Consider the following 19,917-nt stretch of genomic DNA (forward strand, 5'->3'; position numbering starts at 1 on the left):
TCCTCCTCTGATCCATTTCAGCGGAATAAAAATAGGAGGCATGCCCCTAGTAAAATAAACTTTGATAAATAATCATAGACTGACTAAAGTTTAAGTTCATTAACTTTCTTGACATTAATTTCTGTGCATCTGATCTTGTAACAACAAAATGTCAAAATGACACTATCCTGGCTGCAACATATTTGATGGAGAAAATTATATTTACTATAAAGGTCATCATGAGAAATTGCACGACACAATGACATCTATACTAGTACAAGCATATCACTCATCCTTAGTCATCCAAAATGCTCCAAATTATGCCCAACATTGATGCAATGGTCTAAAGTTGCACAGTTTGCCACAAGACATGAAGGGAATCAATTAATGACAATCTGAACCGAGTGGACAGCACAAGAAAATTGGCAACAGACAAAAGTTAGAAGTCATTCAGGAAATTCTTAACCTCAGCATGGGACATGAGGACAAAAAATAAATATAATAATACTCAAAATATATATATATATATATATATATATATATAAAATATAAAAATATGAATATATATAATAATACTCAAAATATAATATAAATATATATAATACTCAAAATATAATATATATATATATAAAATATAAATATATATAATAATACTCAAAATATAATATATATATAAAAATATAAAAAAATATAATACTCAAAATATAATATATATATATATATATAAAAATATAAATATAATAATACTCAAAATATAATATATATATATATATAAATATATATAATACTCAAAATATGATATATATATATATATAAATATATATAATACTCAAAATATATATATATATATAAAATATATATAATACTCAAAATATGATATATATATATATAAAATATATATAATACTCAAAATATAATATATATATATAAAATATATATAATACTCAAAATATAATATATATATAATATAAAAATATAAATATATATAATAATACTCAAAATATAATATATATATAAAATATAAAAATATAAGTAAATATAATAATACTTAAAGTATAATATATATATATATATAATATAAAAATATAAATATATATAATAACTCAAAATATAATATATATATATATAATATAAAAATATAAATATATATAATACTCAAAATATAAATATATATAATACTCAATATATATATATATATATATATATATATATAAAATATAAAAATATATATAATAATACTCAAAATATAATATATATATAAAATATAAATAAATATAATAATACTCAAAATATAATATCTATAAATATAAAAGCGAAAATGTATGTATGTATGTATGTGTGTTCGCTTTTTCTGTGTGTCTACAAAAGGCTTCTTTCAGAGAAGCGGTCGGTTGGTTCACAACTTTTTAAAACTTTTTATATCACATATAAATCATAATATCTCACAGTTAACAACAAAGCTCGCCTGTCTATTTAATTTGCTCGATTTCGGGAAGAAATATTCAATATTTGTCACTCGCCGCATGTGGGTTAGTCTTTTTCCTATAACATCTTGGGGGAAAAACAAAAAGCATTCAGCAGTAAATACTATACCGCAGTCAAACTGGACCTCATTAACTCATTAAAACGAGCACCTGCTAAATCCAAGTAATTAAATAAATTCAAACGTGTTTCCGTAAGCATGTCGCAGTGGTGCAATGGTTAACGTCGCACTTTTTTTTTTTCACAACTTTGCCTTAACGGTTCGGGTTCGCTCCTCATACTTAATTTTTTTTTTTAACCTCCCCCCCCCACACCTCCAAACACCCGGGCAACGCCAGGTACCCATCGCTAGTATATATATATAAAATATAAAAATATAAATAAATATAATAATACTCAAAGATTTCCAGTTTGTATGTACGTTATCACTCTTTATCACTTTTTAAAAAATGGGATCTAATCATGAAAGATACGATGCATAAAGTAATATAAATTTCATCTGCTGTGTTGAACGTGAAAGTAAAACACTTTTTTACCTTTAAGGTAGAAACAGAAATAACTGTTCTCTTCAAAGATGGTATAATAATAGTAGAGGGTCGGAGTTCACACAGATGTTTATAAAATGGAACTATGTTACACACACTTTCAAAGATTTGAGAAATAAATCCTCATAATTAGATAGATTCTGAAACTACATTATGATGGAATACAATTCTCAAATTTCCATGGGTCCCACATATACAACTACTAATAATAATGAATAAATAAATGATACCTTATTTTTGTTTTTGCATTCATGAAAATAAATGAATAATGGTTTTATTTTTAAAGTGTTTCCAGATAATCTGCATACTTTTCATCTATTAGTGAACACACATAAAAATATTTTTCAAGTTAAAAAAAATTTTTTTTTAAATATCCCAATAAAAAAAATAAACAAAAACAACATAAGATATTTCTTCCGGAAGATAATAAAGACTGAAAACTTACTGAATCCGTTCGACTGTATCTGGAATAGCTTTCATGAAGTCTTCCAAAGTATTGTAGCCAAATTTCCGGTAGGAAATTTCCTCCCCTGTAAGGTTCCTGTATTCTTCTGCAATGAAAACATGAATTATTACAATTTAAAATCGGAGCCAAAATTAATTTAGAAAATTTTGTCAAGCCAAAAAAATTTTTTGCAAATTTGTTTACTCTGACATTTTAGAAAAAATAACTGAGCTTTTAATTTTTTTTTTTTTTTTTTTTTTTAATTTTTTTTTTTATTAAACACAAAAGGTTTTTGGTAGTTTAATTAAGCAATTTATGTTTTCTGTATCTGATATAATTCCATTTCTACTTTTGGTAAATTCTGTTATTTTCTATTTTTACTTCTGTGAAATTCCATTTTTGTTGTTGTTGTTGTTGTTATTTTCATTTTATATTTCATGAAAAATTTGTAATAAAATAAGTTATAATTAAAATGAAATTCAAATAAAGAAACAGCAAATATCATTAACAAAAGCAACAAAAAAATTTTTTTTTTTACTCTTATGTTTTTATCTCCTGTATCCAAATTTCTACATTAATATTTCCAACTCTTACAAGAAAAGAGTCAATTCTTTTAGAAAATAATTGGCCAAAAGATTTTTCTAAAAATAAAAATCAACATTTTTTTTTTTTTTTTGGTACTTAATGCTTTTTCTTATCTAAATAAACCGCGGGAAAATAGCAAATATCTGTTAGAAAAGAATAAAACAAAATAACTATCATATTCTCACAGGTTTATTTATTGAAATATTTAATAGTAGAAAAAACTAAAAATGAGCATTTTTATTTAAAGACTCAGGTAGTAAATAAATAATTTGCTTCTATTAATTTTCCTCCACACGAGTACAGAGTTATCAACAAGGTCAGTTCATAATGTGGTGAAAATACAGCTCCAAAAAAGGGTTATTCTCGATTGGAACAAAGAATGAAAACTGCCTTAGTCTAGGATTTCTTCTTCACTAACCGAGGAGAGAAAAGACGACGTATAATATCCATATTGATCCTAGCCAAAAATGAGTGACTTGTTTCTACTAATAAAAAATTCGGTAAATTCCGAGATGTTTTGAAGGTGAATATGAATGTGGATAAATCAATATCGACGACACTGACAATAATAATCACAAACTCTGACTAGATGGAGTAAGTCAGAGTATGGTTGCTAATTTCGTGTTAGGAAAACTTGACAAAGGTGATAACAAAAAATTAATGCTTAAATAGAGCTTCAGGGTTGAAATAGCTCATAATAAGCATACATCCCAAGTACACCCCCTCTTTTTTCTGATGATAATTTAATTAAAATTGATTAATGCCATGACTGAATATACATCTAACTATACATAAAACTAGCTATATCTACATGCTGTTGCCAAGGAGTCATTTTTGTTGTGACTACCGTTTCATCCCCTTCCTCATATCTTTTTTCTTATCAGACAATCACATGTTTAAAAAGGAATTCAATTAAGGAATATTATTAGCAGGGTTACCTGGTGCTGCCTGGTCCATGAAAAAAAAAAAAAAAAAAATAGATGTTAAATAGTGTAAGATTTGTACTTGTAACATACGATTAAAACTAATTCGCCCCACCACAACTAGAAGAGAAATTTCTATCTAATGTAATCTCACTTTTGGATTACTACTTTTTCTATGCAGAATATTGAACACTATGGGAAACACCATCAAAAGGATAGAATTTCTTTACATTTGATGAAATTATGTTTAAACACACCTGCTCCATCTAGGATTCAGAAAACCACTAAAGCTATGTAACTTTTGGATTACTACCTGCTCTATCTATGATACTGAACACTCATAAAATTAGGGAGGCATCCAGAGCACTACTAAAACCAAGTACTGCCTTCCTCTAAAAAAGAAATTATTTTGATTCTTACTGTTGAGTTACTAACTATTCTTTCCGGGATACTGAGCACTATGGATTATGGTTCCCAGACAACAAAAGAACAGAGAAGCTTTTTATCCTAAGAGGTCTCCAAAGCATTACTAAAACAAACTCCCCTGCCAATTGAAGAGAAAACTAATGTTTAAAATTAAAATGTTAAAATCTGAAAAAGGGGTTCAGTATATAACATTAAAAATCATGTTGACTTCTTAAGAGTAAATAAATTGGTACGGGTGTTGACATTTATCTTTAAGTATGGTACAGAAATTACAGAAAAAAAATTTTTTTATTATTTTTTTAACTTGCTTCATTTAAATGTTTTAAAATTTGTTTCTGGTTACTTTTAAAGTCTTAAAAACAAAAAAACAAAAATGAAAAGGCAGGGGTGCTATTAGCTGGAATCAACACTAAAACGCCCAGGTCTGCAGCCTTTCATTCTACCAACTAAGTTAATTGCTAGAATCATTATAAAATGTTCTAAATTAACCTATTAATTAGTTTTACTGCGCTTAGAAGGGAATGAAATGTTTGCATGATAAAACATGCTAATTAAAAAAACTTTGAAGAAACATTTTACAATAATCCTTCCCATAATGCCTCTCATTTTGTGCATGGGTGTTGCTGGGGATGGGGGGGGGTTCTGAACCCCATAATGAATATTTTCACTTAATTTTCCATCCTCTATAAATAGTAATTGTGTTCTTTAATTATTAGATAAATAATATTGAACATTTACATGTTTATATTATTTCATAAGAAAGAGCAGCTTCACAGTATATTTAGATAAAAGCAAGGATTTTTTTGCATTTTTAAATTTGATTTTTGAAGATAATTGTAAATAATAGTGTTTGTGTACAAACAAAAAAGAAAGGTCCTATTTTATAGGAAAATTATTTGTAAAAAGAAAACTTTTATACATATTTAAGATAAGTGTTTAGTTTTAGTGAGAAGAGCAAGTGAATATTTTATTCAAAAATCAGATCTGGATTAGAATTTTTAAAAAATACAATAAAAATTAAAAATAGAAATTAAATGTATAAATAAAAATGAAGGGTGAAACACTTGTATTATTTTATTACTAAAAACGGACATCCTCGAATGTATGTTTTTAAGGTAATTTAATAACTTTCTCACATGACCACATTTCTGTGGTATCCGAGTGTAAAGGATTAGTATTTGCTCAATCTTTTTGATGTGAAATTATTTAAAGAAAATATTTCTCGTTTTAAGATTGAAAGTTTTCAAAGCGACTTAAATGTAAGAATTTTATAGATTAAAACATTACTTTTAAAAATAATTTTGTGATAATTTGATTCAATTAATACTTTAATAATCAAACCATACCATAGTTCATTTTAATTCAATATAAAACAAAAACAAAAAAATTGATAATGAAACAAGCAGTTTTTTATGTTTCTAAAGATTTGATGATTATATTATTTGGATTCTTTGGACTACTGTTCTCATCTTGAGTGTTATTTTCACAATGTTTCAGTCAGGTGTATATTGTCAAACTTGAGAATCTGCACAGAATTTCAAACAGAATCCTTTATTTAATCCACAGGAGTAGCATGCTACTTATTCCATCAGCTATGACTGGATAGAAGTCCGTAGTAATTCACAACTTGTATTTTGAGTGTCGTCCACACTAAAGATTAACCTTCAACCTCCAGAAGAGTAACTTTGCAACTGAATTTTAACAAATACTTTATTCACTATAATATGTGACCCAGTAAATACAACTAATACTCTATAACTTTGTATTTTTTTCACCTTTCCTGAAAACAAGTGCCCATCTAACAACACTGCCATCAGCATCAATAACAGACATATATTCTAAATATTTTATTTCAAGCGTTTTGATTTGTTTGTTTTTTGTGACGACTTCAACAATCACATTTTATTTCTGTCTGTTTTTCGAACACACTTATAGCCACCTGTTTTAACTTCACTTATTTAAATATATTTATAACTTTTTTGGGACACACACATAATAAAAGCCTAATTTTCTATAAATAAATGATTGTAGAGATAGTTGTGCACTTTATCAGAAACTTTTTTTTAAATTGAAAATCCTCTTACACAGTAAATATACACTACTTACCTTTCTAAATGTAGTATAAAATCTGCACTTGACACTTCATTCAATTTTGAATATTTATTTCCATTTTCTAAAATTCCTGCTCTTTTCTTTTTGATGTCACACATAGTTAGCTGACCTGATTAAATTTTTTTAGCTACCAGAACAAATTCTATAGTTAAATCTTATTATTATTATCATTATTTTTCTGGGCTCAAATAATATTCACAACACAGACGATAATATCAATTTGTCCATGTTCTTATATACCAAAACCCCACTTGGGTCAGCAGTCAAGTAAAGAAAACGCAGAAAAGAGGAGAGTTAACCTCATTCCTCATGTGACATTAGTTATACAAGATCTTTCTCACGCTTATTATTGGCACTTTACGCTATGGCATTTTGAATTTCAATAGTGATTAATAATAATTTTTAAGTGCATGTCACAGACACAAAAAAAAGGCGTACATACACTAACAATAAAAACATTTTGCATCAGCAGCTAGTTCAAAAGGGTTCTATTAAAATAGTCATTTTAATATAACTCAAGTGCTCAAAATACCACTATTTAGTTGAGAAACGAATATACCTTTATATGGTTCAATAGTCATAGTATCAGCAAATAGTAACAGCTTATAAAACTGACAATTTTTAACAAACTATGTTTACAGGCTATTTTATTTATTAAAAATAAACATTTTGCTTATAATTTGAGTATTCTTTAAATAAATTATCAAAAAACTATGCAGTTTGTAGTTCTTTTATAAAATAGTAGGTCCTTCAAGAAATACTGTTTTTTCTTGGGTTTAAGACACTAGACTTTCAAACATAAATTCTATCCAGAAGTACTATTTAGCTATAAATTTTAAAAAATATATATACTAGATTCTACTTTTTTAGACAATTATGTATGAACACCCCAAAAAAATCTTGATGGAAAAAAAGCAACAAAAGGCAATTTTGAATTTGGAGTGAAGGGATCAGTTTTGGATATAAATTTCACAATGATTCCCTATTTCCAGGCTATTCTAGCCCATTAAACAAGCTACCCCCCCCCAAAAAAAAATTATTTTGATATTTTTATGTCGAAAAGTTCTAAAAAAATTATAATTATTACTCCTACTATTAACCTTAGGTTCAAGTGGCCATACCACCAACCTTAAGTCCGAGTGTCAAGCCCCCAACAAAATCCTCTTAAAATCACATATAATTGTCTACAAAAACTTTTAAAGCAAATCCACACACACAAAAAAAAGTACAGGATTTATCTCATTAAAAAAAAAGTACAGGATTTATCTCATTAAAAAAAAAAGTACAGGATTTATCTCATTAAAAAAAAAAAGTACAGGATTTATCTCATTAAAAAAAAAAGTACAGGATTTATCTCATTAAAAAAAAAAGTACAGGATTTATCTCATTAAAAAAAAAGTACAGGATTTATCTCATTAAAAAAAAGTACAGGATTTATCTCATTAAAAAAAAAGTACAGGATTTATCTCATTAAAAAAAAAGTACAGGATTTATCTCATTAAAAAAAAAGTACAGGATTTATCTCATTAAAAAAAAGTACAGGATTTATCTCATTAAAAAAAAAGTACAGGATTTATCTCATAAAAAAAAAGTACAGGATTTATCTCATTAAAAAAAAGTACAGGATTTATCTCATTAAAAAAAAGTACAGGATTTATCTCATTAAAAAAAAAAGTACAGGATTTATCTCATTAAAAAAAAAAGTACAGGATTTATCTCATTAAAAAAAAAGTACAGGATTTATCTCATTAAAAAAAAAAGTACAGGATTTATCTCATTAAAAAAAAAGTACAGGATTTATCTCATAAAAAAAAAAGTACAGGATTTATCTCATAAAAAAAAAGTACAGGATTTATCTCATTAAAAAAAAAGTACAGGATTTATCTCATTAAAAAAAAGTACAGGATTTATCTCATAAAAAAAAAGTACAGGATTTATCTCATTAAAAAAAAAAAGTACAGGCTTTATCTCATTAAAAAAAAAAAAAATGGCGTACTGCCTAAAACACTAAAAATGGGAATTATTTTACATTAAATTTATGTGCTAACTGGATTCCCTACTTTAAATTGTAGAATAATTGTTTTTCTTTCTTTCTGCCAAGTTTTTCAGGGTGTTCACATGAAATTGCCTAGAAAAAGTAAAATCTCATATTTTGGAAAAGTAAGGGAGGTGATTTAGCAGATGTTTAACTGCAATGACACACACACACAAAAAAAAAAATTCCAAATTATTCATTTCAAGGCAGTCCCAGTACAGATTAGAACGATAAAATTATCACCCTAAAAAAATTTATTTTAAAACTTGAAAAAAATCAATTCAGGTAACTTGATTATTCAATGTAATCACCATCAGTCTCCATATGGATCCGGAACTGGGAGTATGCCTTTTCTACAAGCGCCAGCGATCAGACAGGCTTTGGTATTGTGAGAGATCATGTTGGCGATGTTCTTGACATATGACCAAACAAAGTAGCCCAGAGGGTCCAGTTCAGGGGAGAAGAGGGGCGAGAGTACAAAGTTGTAGCACTCCTTCTGAAGTCAAGCCTAGGTCTCTTTGGACTTGTGAGCCGGTGCAGAGTTCTGCTGCCACACCCAGGGTTTGCCAGCAGCATCTGATTGCACCAGGGGATCACCACACCCTTCAGCACATCCAGGTACATGTTGGTGTTGACTTTCAAGCAGATTTCAAAGATGTGAGGTGGCATTATGTGGCCCTCCCTTGAAACCACACCAACGATCATATTCGTGGGTTGCCCAATGCATTGAGCTGTACCCTCAAACGATAAACCATTCGAATTTGCATTTTGAGGGTGCTGGCACTGGCACTGGCTCTGTCTTCATAACTTGGATCGGTAAAAAGCAGGAGTTGTACAGCAGCACATCTGTGATTTTGCTTATTGAACATTGTGTCATTTTCAGACATGATAGAAGACTCCTATCGATCTTGGGATTTGTACACAATTGGTCCACTAGTAAATGGTCTGCAACAACAAAAAAAAAAAAAAAAAAAAAAAAAAAAAACTGGAATCGTGTCATTTTTTTTTTTAGGGCAACAATTTAATCATTCCAACCTGTAATAGATTTCAGTTTATTGTACATAAGATTCATTACAATTTTAACTTTATTACATGGTATTTTTAAGGGACTACAACATATTTAGGTGTATTTACTGTAGATTATGTGGGAATCATAGATTTCTGAGGATTTGCAATGACATATTCTGATTCCTTGCAACAAAAATACACTTACATGGCAAACTTATCAATGTCAACTTTCATTGTTTAATTACATGTTTTAATAAAGATATAACATTTTTACTGAAAAAGTAATGTAAAAAAAAAAAAAAATGTGAAATAATGCATATGGTCTCAAATAAAAAGAAATATCAAACTGTGTGAGGCACAATAATAATCATAATTCTCTTATTTTTTTAAATTTAAGATCCTTCCAAGGATCATTGGGCTATATCTATCAATGTAATTATTAAAATATTTTAAACCATTTAAATTTTTTCATGTATATGAAAAATAGTCATACATCTGATATTTGTGGAAAAAAAAGATAAGGTTAATTTCTTATAAAGATTTACCAAAATATTGGCCTGCCCAACACTGCATAACACAGAAACTACTTGACAATAACCAATGAAATTGTCTGCAGATAGCTCTTCAATCAGCAGGAGTTAAAAATAAACAGCTACATAGCAACTAGCTGTGATATTGTGGTTTTTAATTAGAGAGAAATTGATATTTAAAAAATGTAAAGTTCAAATAATGTTACTTTTATCTATAACCTATTTAGAGAAAAATGCCAAGAGGTCAATCAGTGAATATTTTTACATTCATCATTATTTCTTTGGGAGCTTTTACTTAAATTAATAAATCTCATTATTGCAACTTTTTTTTAAACAAAATGACAGAATATGAAAATAGAGATTAAATTTTAAATATTTCATTAAAAAAAAATTACAAATTGTTCCCTTTTTTTATTATTATTAATGAATCACCACTTATCAAGGTTACAAGCCACTCAAAGATACAGGTTAATTGAGATCTGTGGTTTGATGAAAATAATTATAAAATGATTGAAAATAAACACAATTTAATGATTTATAGTGGCAGTTTAGGATTAGCATTTTTTGACATTGAATTTTAAGATTACCATATTGTAGTCTGGAGGAAAGTAGTCCCAGGGTAATATGTTCAACATATGAGAAACTCTTGGAAAAAACTCTTCATGAAATTTCAGCCTGACATGAGGTACATGGTAGAAGGTAAGTTCTTTTAAGTTGTAATAAAAAAAGAGTCCTTGCTGTGAATGTCTTATAACGAGAAATCAAACTTTACAGCTCAGACCAACAGATTCTATAGAAACAATGATAGAGTAGAGAAATATTAGCAACATCTTTTCTGTGATGAAAGGGATTGTGATGTCTATTTTGTATTCTGCCATGGTTAGAATAAGTTCTGAGTGACACCTTCCCATATAGCAGCAATGCTCTATCTTAGGATGTATATAAATAGTGGTTTAGGAATCAGGCACTTTTTGATGCAGTGGTTCCCAACCATTTTTTTTTTGGTATACACCCCGTCAAGAAATTTCTCTCAAACCTCGCATCCCTCAAAATTTCTGAATTCACATTTAAATACCTGATTGAATTAAATCTAGTCAGACATGTATTTAATTGGCACTTAATAACAATACTTAACCCTGAAATGAAAGCAAGAAGTATATTGCAAAAGGAAACAAAAACACAAAAGGATAACAATAGCCTATTTTCTCGCTCCCCTGAAATATTGTCTCGCACTCCAGGTTGGGAACCCCTGTGATAGAAAGATTCAACTATTTTTTCACTTTTAATTCATCAAGTTTATTCTAAAATAATTTACACTGGAGTCATTTTTATTTTATTAGAAAATATATTACTCAATTATTATTCTTTGTGTTTGTCCTGCACTATGGCGGTGTCTGCAATTATGGACCTTTGCCTCCACTTAGCATGATCATGAATTTAATCTGGGTGAAGGCCCAGTTTCTGAAGATCATTGTGCAGACTATCTGCCGATCTCATCAGCCCTTCTGTTGATTGCTTCCTAGTGACTTTAAATTTTAACACAAGTTTCAGGACAGTGATATTATCGGCCTTCAAAACTTACCTGAATCTTGCCTTTGATCTAGGTGATGCTGTAGCGCCTTTAGATACCACTCTATAAATTATTCAATTATGTGATAATTTTTTAAACAAACCTCGCAAATAAATTTCTATTGTGAAGAGACATTAAAAATTATTCCATATTTAGAAATTCCAACCATTATTTTGAACATCTCAATTAAGTCAGCCTTCATGTTTTTTTAAATAATTAAACCTAAGGATTCTGACCAATTTTTATAATTGAGATTCCTTAATTCCTTTTATTATAAGGTTGACAAGTAGGTTCTTATGAAATTTTTAATTTTGATTTCAAATGTACTTTCACATAGGTTTTTGTTATAATATCTTTACTTTATATCATTTTAAAGAGTGTTTTCCGCTTTATCTAATTGTTTAAATTACAATTGTTTTGAAACAATATCTTCTTTCAAAACGCTGAATACAAGATAGAAAAAAAACCCAAATTCACACAATTTTCTTATTTTAATTCAAGGTAGACTGAAAGCTGCTGAAGCAGCTCGCGATTGAAGCGTTTGGTCCAGAAACAACTACTGAACACACAGCATAATGGTAGTTTAAGAAATTCTGTGGTGGTGACGAGTCTTGATGATGAGTGTAGTCGTCGGCCATTGGATGTTGACAACCATCAATTAAGAGCCTTAGTTGAAGCCAATCTATGCACAATCGTTTGAGAACTTTTTTTTTTTTACATAGAGATCACCACTAATCAAGGCCCAGAAGACACTCGAGGAAAAGGGTTAAAGAGTGTACAGTAGTCAATTGGACAATATAGTTTTGTTTTTTTTTTTGTTTTTTTTTTACATTTTCACCCCAAACAAGGCACATTGCCACTTTGGTGTAGGGGGGCTACTATCAGGGTCAGCAACTACTGGGGCACTATGTAGGGATTTGGGCAGCAAGATGTCGGTTCATGTTGCACTTGAACTTCTGCATGTCAGTACAGTTAGGGAAGCAGGATCCTGGAATGGAATTCCAGAGTCTAGCGGTTCTGAGGAAGAAACTACTGGAGTAGAAAGATCTTTTACATCTGGGGATTTCTACTGTGTGGGGGTGGGATTTAGCTGCCTGTCAGGTTTGTCGAGGGTATCTGCGTCGTGGGGGCACAAGTGTCTGCAGTTCGTCAGAGCATTCACCATTAAAATACCTGTAGAACAAGCAGGGGGATGCAACGCTTCGTCGATGGGACAGAGGCTGAAGCTTAGATGATAGTTCAGGGCCTATCAGATTGGCGACTCTTTTTTGAACCTTATCTAAAGCGAGAGACTAGTAGTAGACGCACCAGCCCAGATGTGACAACAATACTCCATACATGGGCGAATGGTGGCCTTATAGAGATACAGGATACTTTCAGGTGTCAGTAGTTTTCTAGCATGGTAGAGAGAGCCTACCTTTTTTGCAGCGGCCCTGGCAATGTTTTCAATATAATTGTTCCAGCTCATGTTTCCTGTGAACGTTAGGCCAAGCAGTTTGAAAGATGTACTCTCAGACAAGGAGTCACTGGCCATTGCTATTGGTGGCAGAGAAGGTTTCTTGTAGTTATTGAAGGAAACCAGTTTAGTCTTGGCAGCATTGAATGTGACCATCCATTTATGTCCCCATTCCACTACTGATTGGAGGTCATCCTCTAGTGTTTTTGCCATTTCTTTAGATATTTATTCATTTGTTTTCCTGTCATGCCTGTTATAGAGTGTAGTGTCATCAGCATATATACCCATCTCAGAGGCAGTTTTGTCGGGGAGGTCATTAATAAATATCAGGAACAATAGAGGCACTCCCGCATTTATATCACACTGTTTAGATGTTCGACCGTCGAGGACAACCTGGATTTTTCTCTTATCTAAGAAGGATTTAATTATGCTAAGTATTCTACCAGTGATACCGTATGATTTAATTTTCCTGAGGAGACCCTTGTGCCATACCCTGTCAAAAGCCTCAGATATATCTAGAGCTACTGCTCTGCCCTCCCCCGCTTTGTCCAGTGAATGGTATATACGTTCAGAGATTACAGTGAGGATGTCAGCTGTGGAACGGGCTTGTCTAAATCCATATTGTTTGTCAGTCAGAAGTTTAGCATCTGTAAGGTGCCGGACTAGAGCATGGTTAATTATGGTCTCAAATATTTTGTCGAAAAGTGGGAGGAGGCTAATGGGGCGATAATTTGATGGGTCAGTTCTTTCGCCAGAATTATTGAATATTGGTACCACAGAAGCGGTTTTCCAACAGCCCGGAAAGCATGATTCATTAAGGCATTTGTTGTAGAGTTTGGAGAGAACTGGAGCTACTTCGGCTGAGCACTTTTTTAATAGCACAGCTGGGATGAGATCAGGTCCACATGCTTTTGAAGTGTCAAGATTTTTTATGATAGCATGTACCTGAGCAGGGGTGATTTTTAGATTGTCTAGCGTGGCGTCTGTCCGCAAAGGAAAGTCAGGCAGGGGGTGGTTGGAAGGGCCCAGTGTGGAGTTCGAGGTAAACCGGCTGGCAAGCATATTAGCTTTGTCGGTTGCTGAGCAAACAACCTCATGATTGTTGATTAGCGGGGGAATTGTTGATTGCCCATTATTTACTACACTGTTGTAGATTTTCCAGAAGTCACGATTTCCTAATTTTTGTGCTTCGATGTGTTTTTTAGTGGTTTCAGTAAATTCTCTCTTGGCTGTCGCTATTTCTTTCTTAACGTTATTTCTAGCTTCTATGTACTTCTGTCTGTTTGAACTGGACTTATGTCGGTTAAATTGCGGAATGCATGTTGCCTTTGAGCAATGGCAGTTGCGCAAGTCGGAGTAACTCATTGAGGAGAGTGGGGCTTGCTATAAAATTTTCGCATGGGAACATGTGCTTCCATTGCTGTTTTGAACCATTCAGTGGTCTCATTTGCGCACTGTTCAGCAGGAAGAGAAAAAATATTTCCCCATGGGGCATCTCTGATAAGATCTCTGATGGTTTCCCAGTCAGCCTTTTTATAATATCTCCTTGTTTTGAGCACTGGCTCTTCAGTTTTGGGTCTAGAATTTAAGGCGCTTTCTACCATTATCACTGCATGGTCAGCGTTCCCGAGTGGGCTGTCAGCATTTGTCATACAATCCTCGGGAACTGTAGTCAGAAACAGATCTAGAAGTGATGCTTGTTGTTCTTGCTGGTCAGGGAAACGGGTTGGAAACGTAACCATTTGTGATAGGGAGTGAGATATAGCAAAACTATGTGTTGTGTTGCCCGCTGCATCTGTGTGAGTAGAGAATCCAAGCCAGTTTTTGTGGTGAACATTAAAGTCACTAAATACATGGACTTGTGCGCTAGTGTCGAGGGAGAGTGCTGTGTCTATACTGTCAGAGACTTTGTTTATTATGGTGCAGTCCTGGGTCGAGGGAGAGCGGTAGAGAAAATAAAAGTAGCTAATGTTGTGGTGTATGTTTAGTCTAAAGCACATAAAGGCTTGATCGTCCGTTTCTAGGTTTGTTTCTCTAGTCAGTGGGAGGATGTTACAAATGTAGACTCCAAGTCCGTGCATATGTCTGTCAGAGTCCTTACGGCAGAGTGAAGTGAAATGGCTCATCAAAAACTTATTTACGTTGGACTTGAAGACAACTATATTGTAGTCAGCTGGAAAGCAGGAAAACGGAAGACAGTTCCACAGGCGTGCAATTCTAAGAAAGAAGCTTTGTTCATGGAATCTACGTTTAGGTTTAGGCACAAATAAAGAGTGGGGGGAATTATTGATAGTGTTTTCAGCCAGACGAGTGTTTTTTGTGAAGTTTTGCAAAGGGGGGATCATAGATTGAAGCTCAAGCACTTGCCAGGAATATAACGATAAAGCAAAGACAAACTCACATCTCTTCTGTGAAAAAGGGGCTGCAGAAAAGAGAAAGGGACATCTCCTACAAGGCTACAAAGTCTATTCTGAACTCTATCAAGGCAGGATAGGTCCTTTCTAGCAGCTCCTGCTCAGATGTGGCAACAGTACTCCATCCTTGGATGTACCTGGCTCTTATATAGATAGAGAATTGCATCAGCAGTGAGATATCTACTGTACTGGATCGATAGAAGGATCCCACCATTTTTTCAACAACCTTGGCAACAGATTTAATGTACGTTTTCCATTTGAATTAGGCATAACATATACGATTTCCAACCACTTGAGAGATTGGAAAGACAGAAAATCTTGATAAATGGGTGCCTCAAGAATTGAACAACCAAAAGAAATGCTGTTATGAAGTGTCATCTTGTTATAGGCAACAAGAACAACCTGTTTCTTGATCAGGTTGTGATTTGCCATGAAAAGTGGGTTCTTTACAACAACCAGCGATGTTTAGCTCAGTGGTTAGATACTGATGAAGCTCCACGACACTTCCCAGAGACAGAGTTGCATCAAAAGAAGGTCATGCTGACTGACTGGTGGTCTGCTACCAGTCTCATCCATTAGATACAGGTTTGAGTTAAATTTACATGTGAAATTCATCCCTCTTTCTAAATTCCATCAGTTGACAAAGTTCTTGCAATTTTTAACTTTTAAATTCAGATGAATGGTGAATTTCATGGAAAGTGGTTCAAAATTGGAAAATTTTAAATCCAATATTTTCCAACATTATTATGTTTTTTCTGAAAGACAACAACAAAAAAAAAAAAAATTCCAATTCTGATCTTGTCTGTGTTGTCTGTGCTGAGATTATAAACATCGGCTATTTATTAAAGTCGAAAAATGAAAGAATTGCTTATTTTTCAGGCATTTATTTTTACTAATAAATAATATAGTAGTATGTTTAATTAGTATTATGTTTAATTATATTTTTTATGATTGATACATATAAAGAAATAATGAGTGAATACATGAAATGAAATAATGATTAAATAAAAAAAGCCGGCGGCGTCATTAAAGCGTCTTTACACAAAACATGGTGTCTTACCTTTTTTTTTTTAGCTTAGACAATTAAAATAAAAATATTGAAAAGTTGAGAAAATAATTTTCTTTATCAACCGTATGGAAAACAAAGCTGGACATGTTCAATTTTTTACACTAAGTTACCAAACTGGGTTCAGACAGTAAAAAAAAAAAAAAAAAACTATCAGATATATTTTTATTATATATATATATATATATATGTGTGTGTGTGTGTGTGAAAAATAAAAAAAAGAAGTTTTACACTAACCTGCACAGGTTTTAAATATTTTCAATGAAAATTTTCTATGGACGGTGCTATCCAAAACAAATGACCAATTTTCTCAGGACAAAATTTGACTACTTTCCGACTTCAGGGAGCTTTGGAAATGAGTGAAATTTCGCACGGGTAACACACATGATGCTAAGGTGTAACACACATGACAACAAATTCCTTAATTTTCAGGGTATCAATAAATAAAAATTTACCGAACAACTATTGTAATAATTAGAATGCTCCCTAAAAATGTAGAAAAACCTGTTTTTCTAAAAAAAAAAAAAAATAAGGCACAATTCGCAGAGTTTATACATTGTTTACAAATTTTTCAAATATCCTTCCCGTCTGAATGTAATGCACGTAACGCTAGAAACAAGACTATTCTAAAAAAAAAAAAATGGTCATAAGTATGGGGATTTTTTATGTACTACATAAAAGAGTAATGGTTTAAAAATACATAAGCCAAAAAGAAAAGAGAGTAAAATATTATAAGGGAGATTTTAAATAAATTTTATCGTTGAAAACATGTCTGAACTGTAACACACGTGACATGGAATGGCCCTGAACATATCTCAGCTCAAAGAAAAGTTTATTGATCAAAGTAAGCACCACCAGAATTAACACACTTTTTGCCAACGCAAAACAAGTGTATTTACGCTAGTAAGATAAAAATCTTGCCTTCTGGTTGCAGTGAAGTCACTGAATGGATTTTTCATCGCTTAGGTTTTTTAAGCATTTCTCATGCAGGAAGTTGAGATCACGGCAGAGATGCACTGTCAACAAATGGATGAAATGCATCAGAAACTTCGACAACAATACCCAGCATTTGTCCACAGAAAAGGCCCAATTCTCCTCCATGACAATGCTCAACTACATGTAGCTAAACTGACCTTGCAGGAGTTGGACTACGAAACTCTGCCTCATCCGCCATACTTTCCAAACCTTTCACTTACTGACTACCACTTTTTCAAGCATCTCAATTACTTCTTGCATGAGAAATGCTTAAAAAACCTAAGCAATGAAAAATCCCTTCAGCGACTTCACTGCAACCAGAAGGCAAGATTTTTATGTTACTAGCATAAATACACTTGTTTTGCGTCGGCAAAAAGTGTGTTGATTTTGGTGGTGCTTACTTCGATCAATAAACTTTTCTTCGAGCTGAGATATGTTCATCTGAATTCAAAAGTTAAAAATCGCAATAACTTTGTTAACTGATGGAATTTAGAATGGGGGATAAATTTCACATGTAAATTTAAATCAAATTGAGCTCATTTCAAAGCTATTATAACATTTTAGGGCAGTTAACCAAAACAAACTGCTTTAAATCTTTCCATTATTACAGTAGTCCTTTACACTTTAGTAGCAATATAGCTTGATTGAGGTAAAAAAAATAATTATAAAAATTAATATATTAAAAACATTAATTACATGCTCATAAAGAGGAACGGATAAATGGGATAAAATATTTCAAGTTAATTTTTTCTAATTTATATACTTTTTATGCCAGCATGTTTATCCATTAAGTAAATTTCTAGACACTAATATTTTTACTCATATAAGCTACCATACAATTAAAAAAAAATGTACGCCAACATTTAAGCAATCATAAAAGAAAAAGAAGAAAAGAAACTATTGTAATTATGTAGCACACATTCCAATCCGGTCATAAAATCCTCAGATTGCATTCACTGGGAAAACAGGTTGTTTGCAGAAGTATAGGGTTTTGTGCAGTCAGCCATGCCGGAAATAATTTTTTAAAGTAGGTAAAAAGAATCAATAACAAAATATAGAGATTAACAAACGTTTAGAATTACTCAGCTACAATGTTTTTTATTTCTATTTATTCAAATGCATATATGTCATATGCTTTTGAATAATGTGATGAGTCATTGCTGCTGCATCAGCCATTAATGAAGCAAAAAAAAAAACAAAAAAGAGAAAAAGAAAAAAAATGAAGAAATTCTTAGAATCTGGTGCCCCTACCCCCACTCAATGTAAATACCTGACCAAAATGAGACCCCCAGATGTAAGAAGGCTTTCAATAGCTTTTTTTCTCAAACTGTTAACCTTTGGATTTCTTTACCTGCTTGCTTAATTATACCAACATGGAGAAATTTAAATTTAATATGAACAAATATCTTCCAGCACAACTCCTTACTTAGGATGCCGCCTATATATTTGGTCCCTAATTCACAGTAATAATGTGCCTTGTTTGAGGTGGACAAAAGCATAAAAAAATATTTAAAAGGGTTCAGATCAATAATACAGAAAATAATACTAAGAGGAGTTCATTTTAATATGCAGGTGTGATAAGCCAGATACTACTGAATAGTAATTTGAACTTGGAGAATTTATTTATTTGCAGACTATTTTCCTAATCTTCACAGTTGTTGTTTCACAACATTTCGGGAAATTATTCCTCTGGCCTTCATCAGGTGGTTAACCATGACGGACTAGGAATGCTGAGTTTAACTGTATTCTCAGTAATTACTGCCTTCCATTACTGCCTAGATTCAATGCCTCTATCTACACGGGCCCGAAGTGGTATGTGGCGCAGTGGATAGGGGGTGCTGAATTTCAACAGTTCCAGGTGAGCATTGTCTGAAGATAGCAGTTTCAATCCTACCCAAAGCCGGCTGGAGGATTAGTTCACCAAAACATGCTGAGACGACAATTGAATGCAGTAATTATCGAGGATACAGTTAAGAGACTTAGCATTCCTATCCCATCGCAGTTAACCACCCGACAAAGGTTAGAGGAATAGTTGCCGGAAACGTTGTGAAACAACAACTATGAAGATGAGGATAACAGCCCGCAAATAAATAAATATACAAATTGCTCATCTCAAAGGATCCCAATAATAAAATGATATACCATTTGGAGAATTATTATACCATTTTCAACATGGGTTTTACAGCAGTGATTCCCAACCATTTTTTTTCTTCTTTTTACATGGCAATTTCTTTTTTCTTTTTTTTAATTTTCAATTATATTTTATAAAATCAAATGATAAAATTATTCTTCAAGACGTATTGTCTATCTCAATACTATTTCTGAAACGATCGTACAATTTATTGATTTTGTTTCTTCCTTTTGAA

At 31.6% G+C, this 19,917-nt stretch overlaps 1 protein-coding gene across 49 annotated transcripts in view; it reads right to left on the minus strand.

Annotated features, from left to right (window-relative positions):
- Positions 1-19,917, minus strand: part of LOC145295927 (tudor domain-containing protein 7-like) — a 336,149-nt gene that overhangs the window by 170,487 nt on the left and 145,745 nt on the right. For all 49 annotated transcript variants that reach the window (XM_080141773.1, XM_080141767.1, XM_080141753.1 and 46 more), the window contains one exon: positions 2,452-2,557. In XM_080141773.1, the coding sequence (XP_079997899.1) occupies positions 2,452-2,557 (106 nt within the window). The remainder of the gene's footprint in view (positions 1-2,451; positions 2,558-19,917) is intronic.

Source organism: Euprymna scolopes, chromosome 16 (genome assembly GCF_053919585.1).
Source record: "Euprymna scolopes isolate OS-2025 chromosome 16, ASM5391958v1, whole genome shotgun sequence".
Taxonomy (NCBI): Eukaryota; Metazoa; Mollusca; class Cephalopoda; order Sepiida; family Sepiolidae; genus Euprymna; species Euprymna scolopes.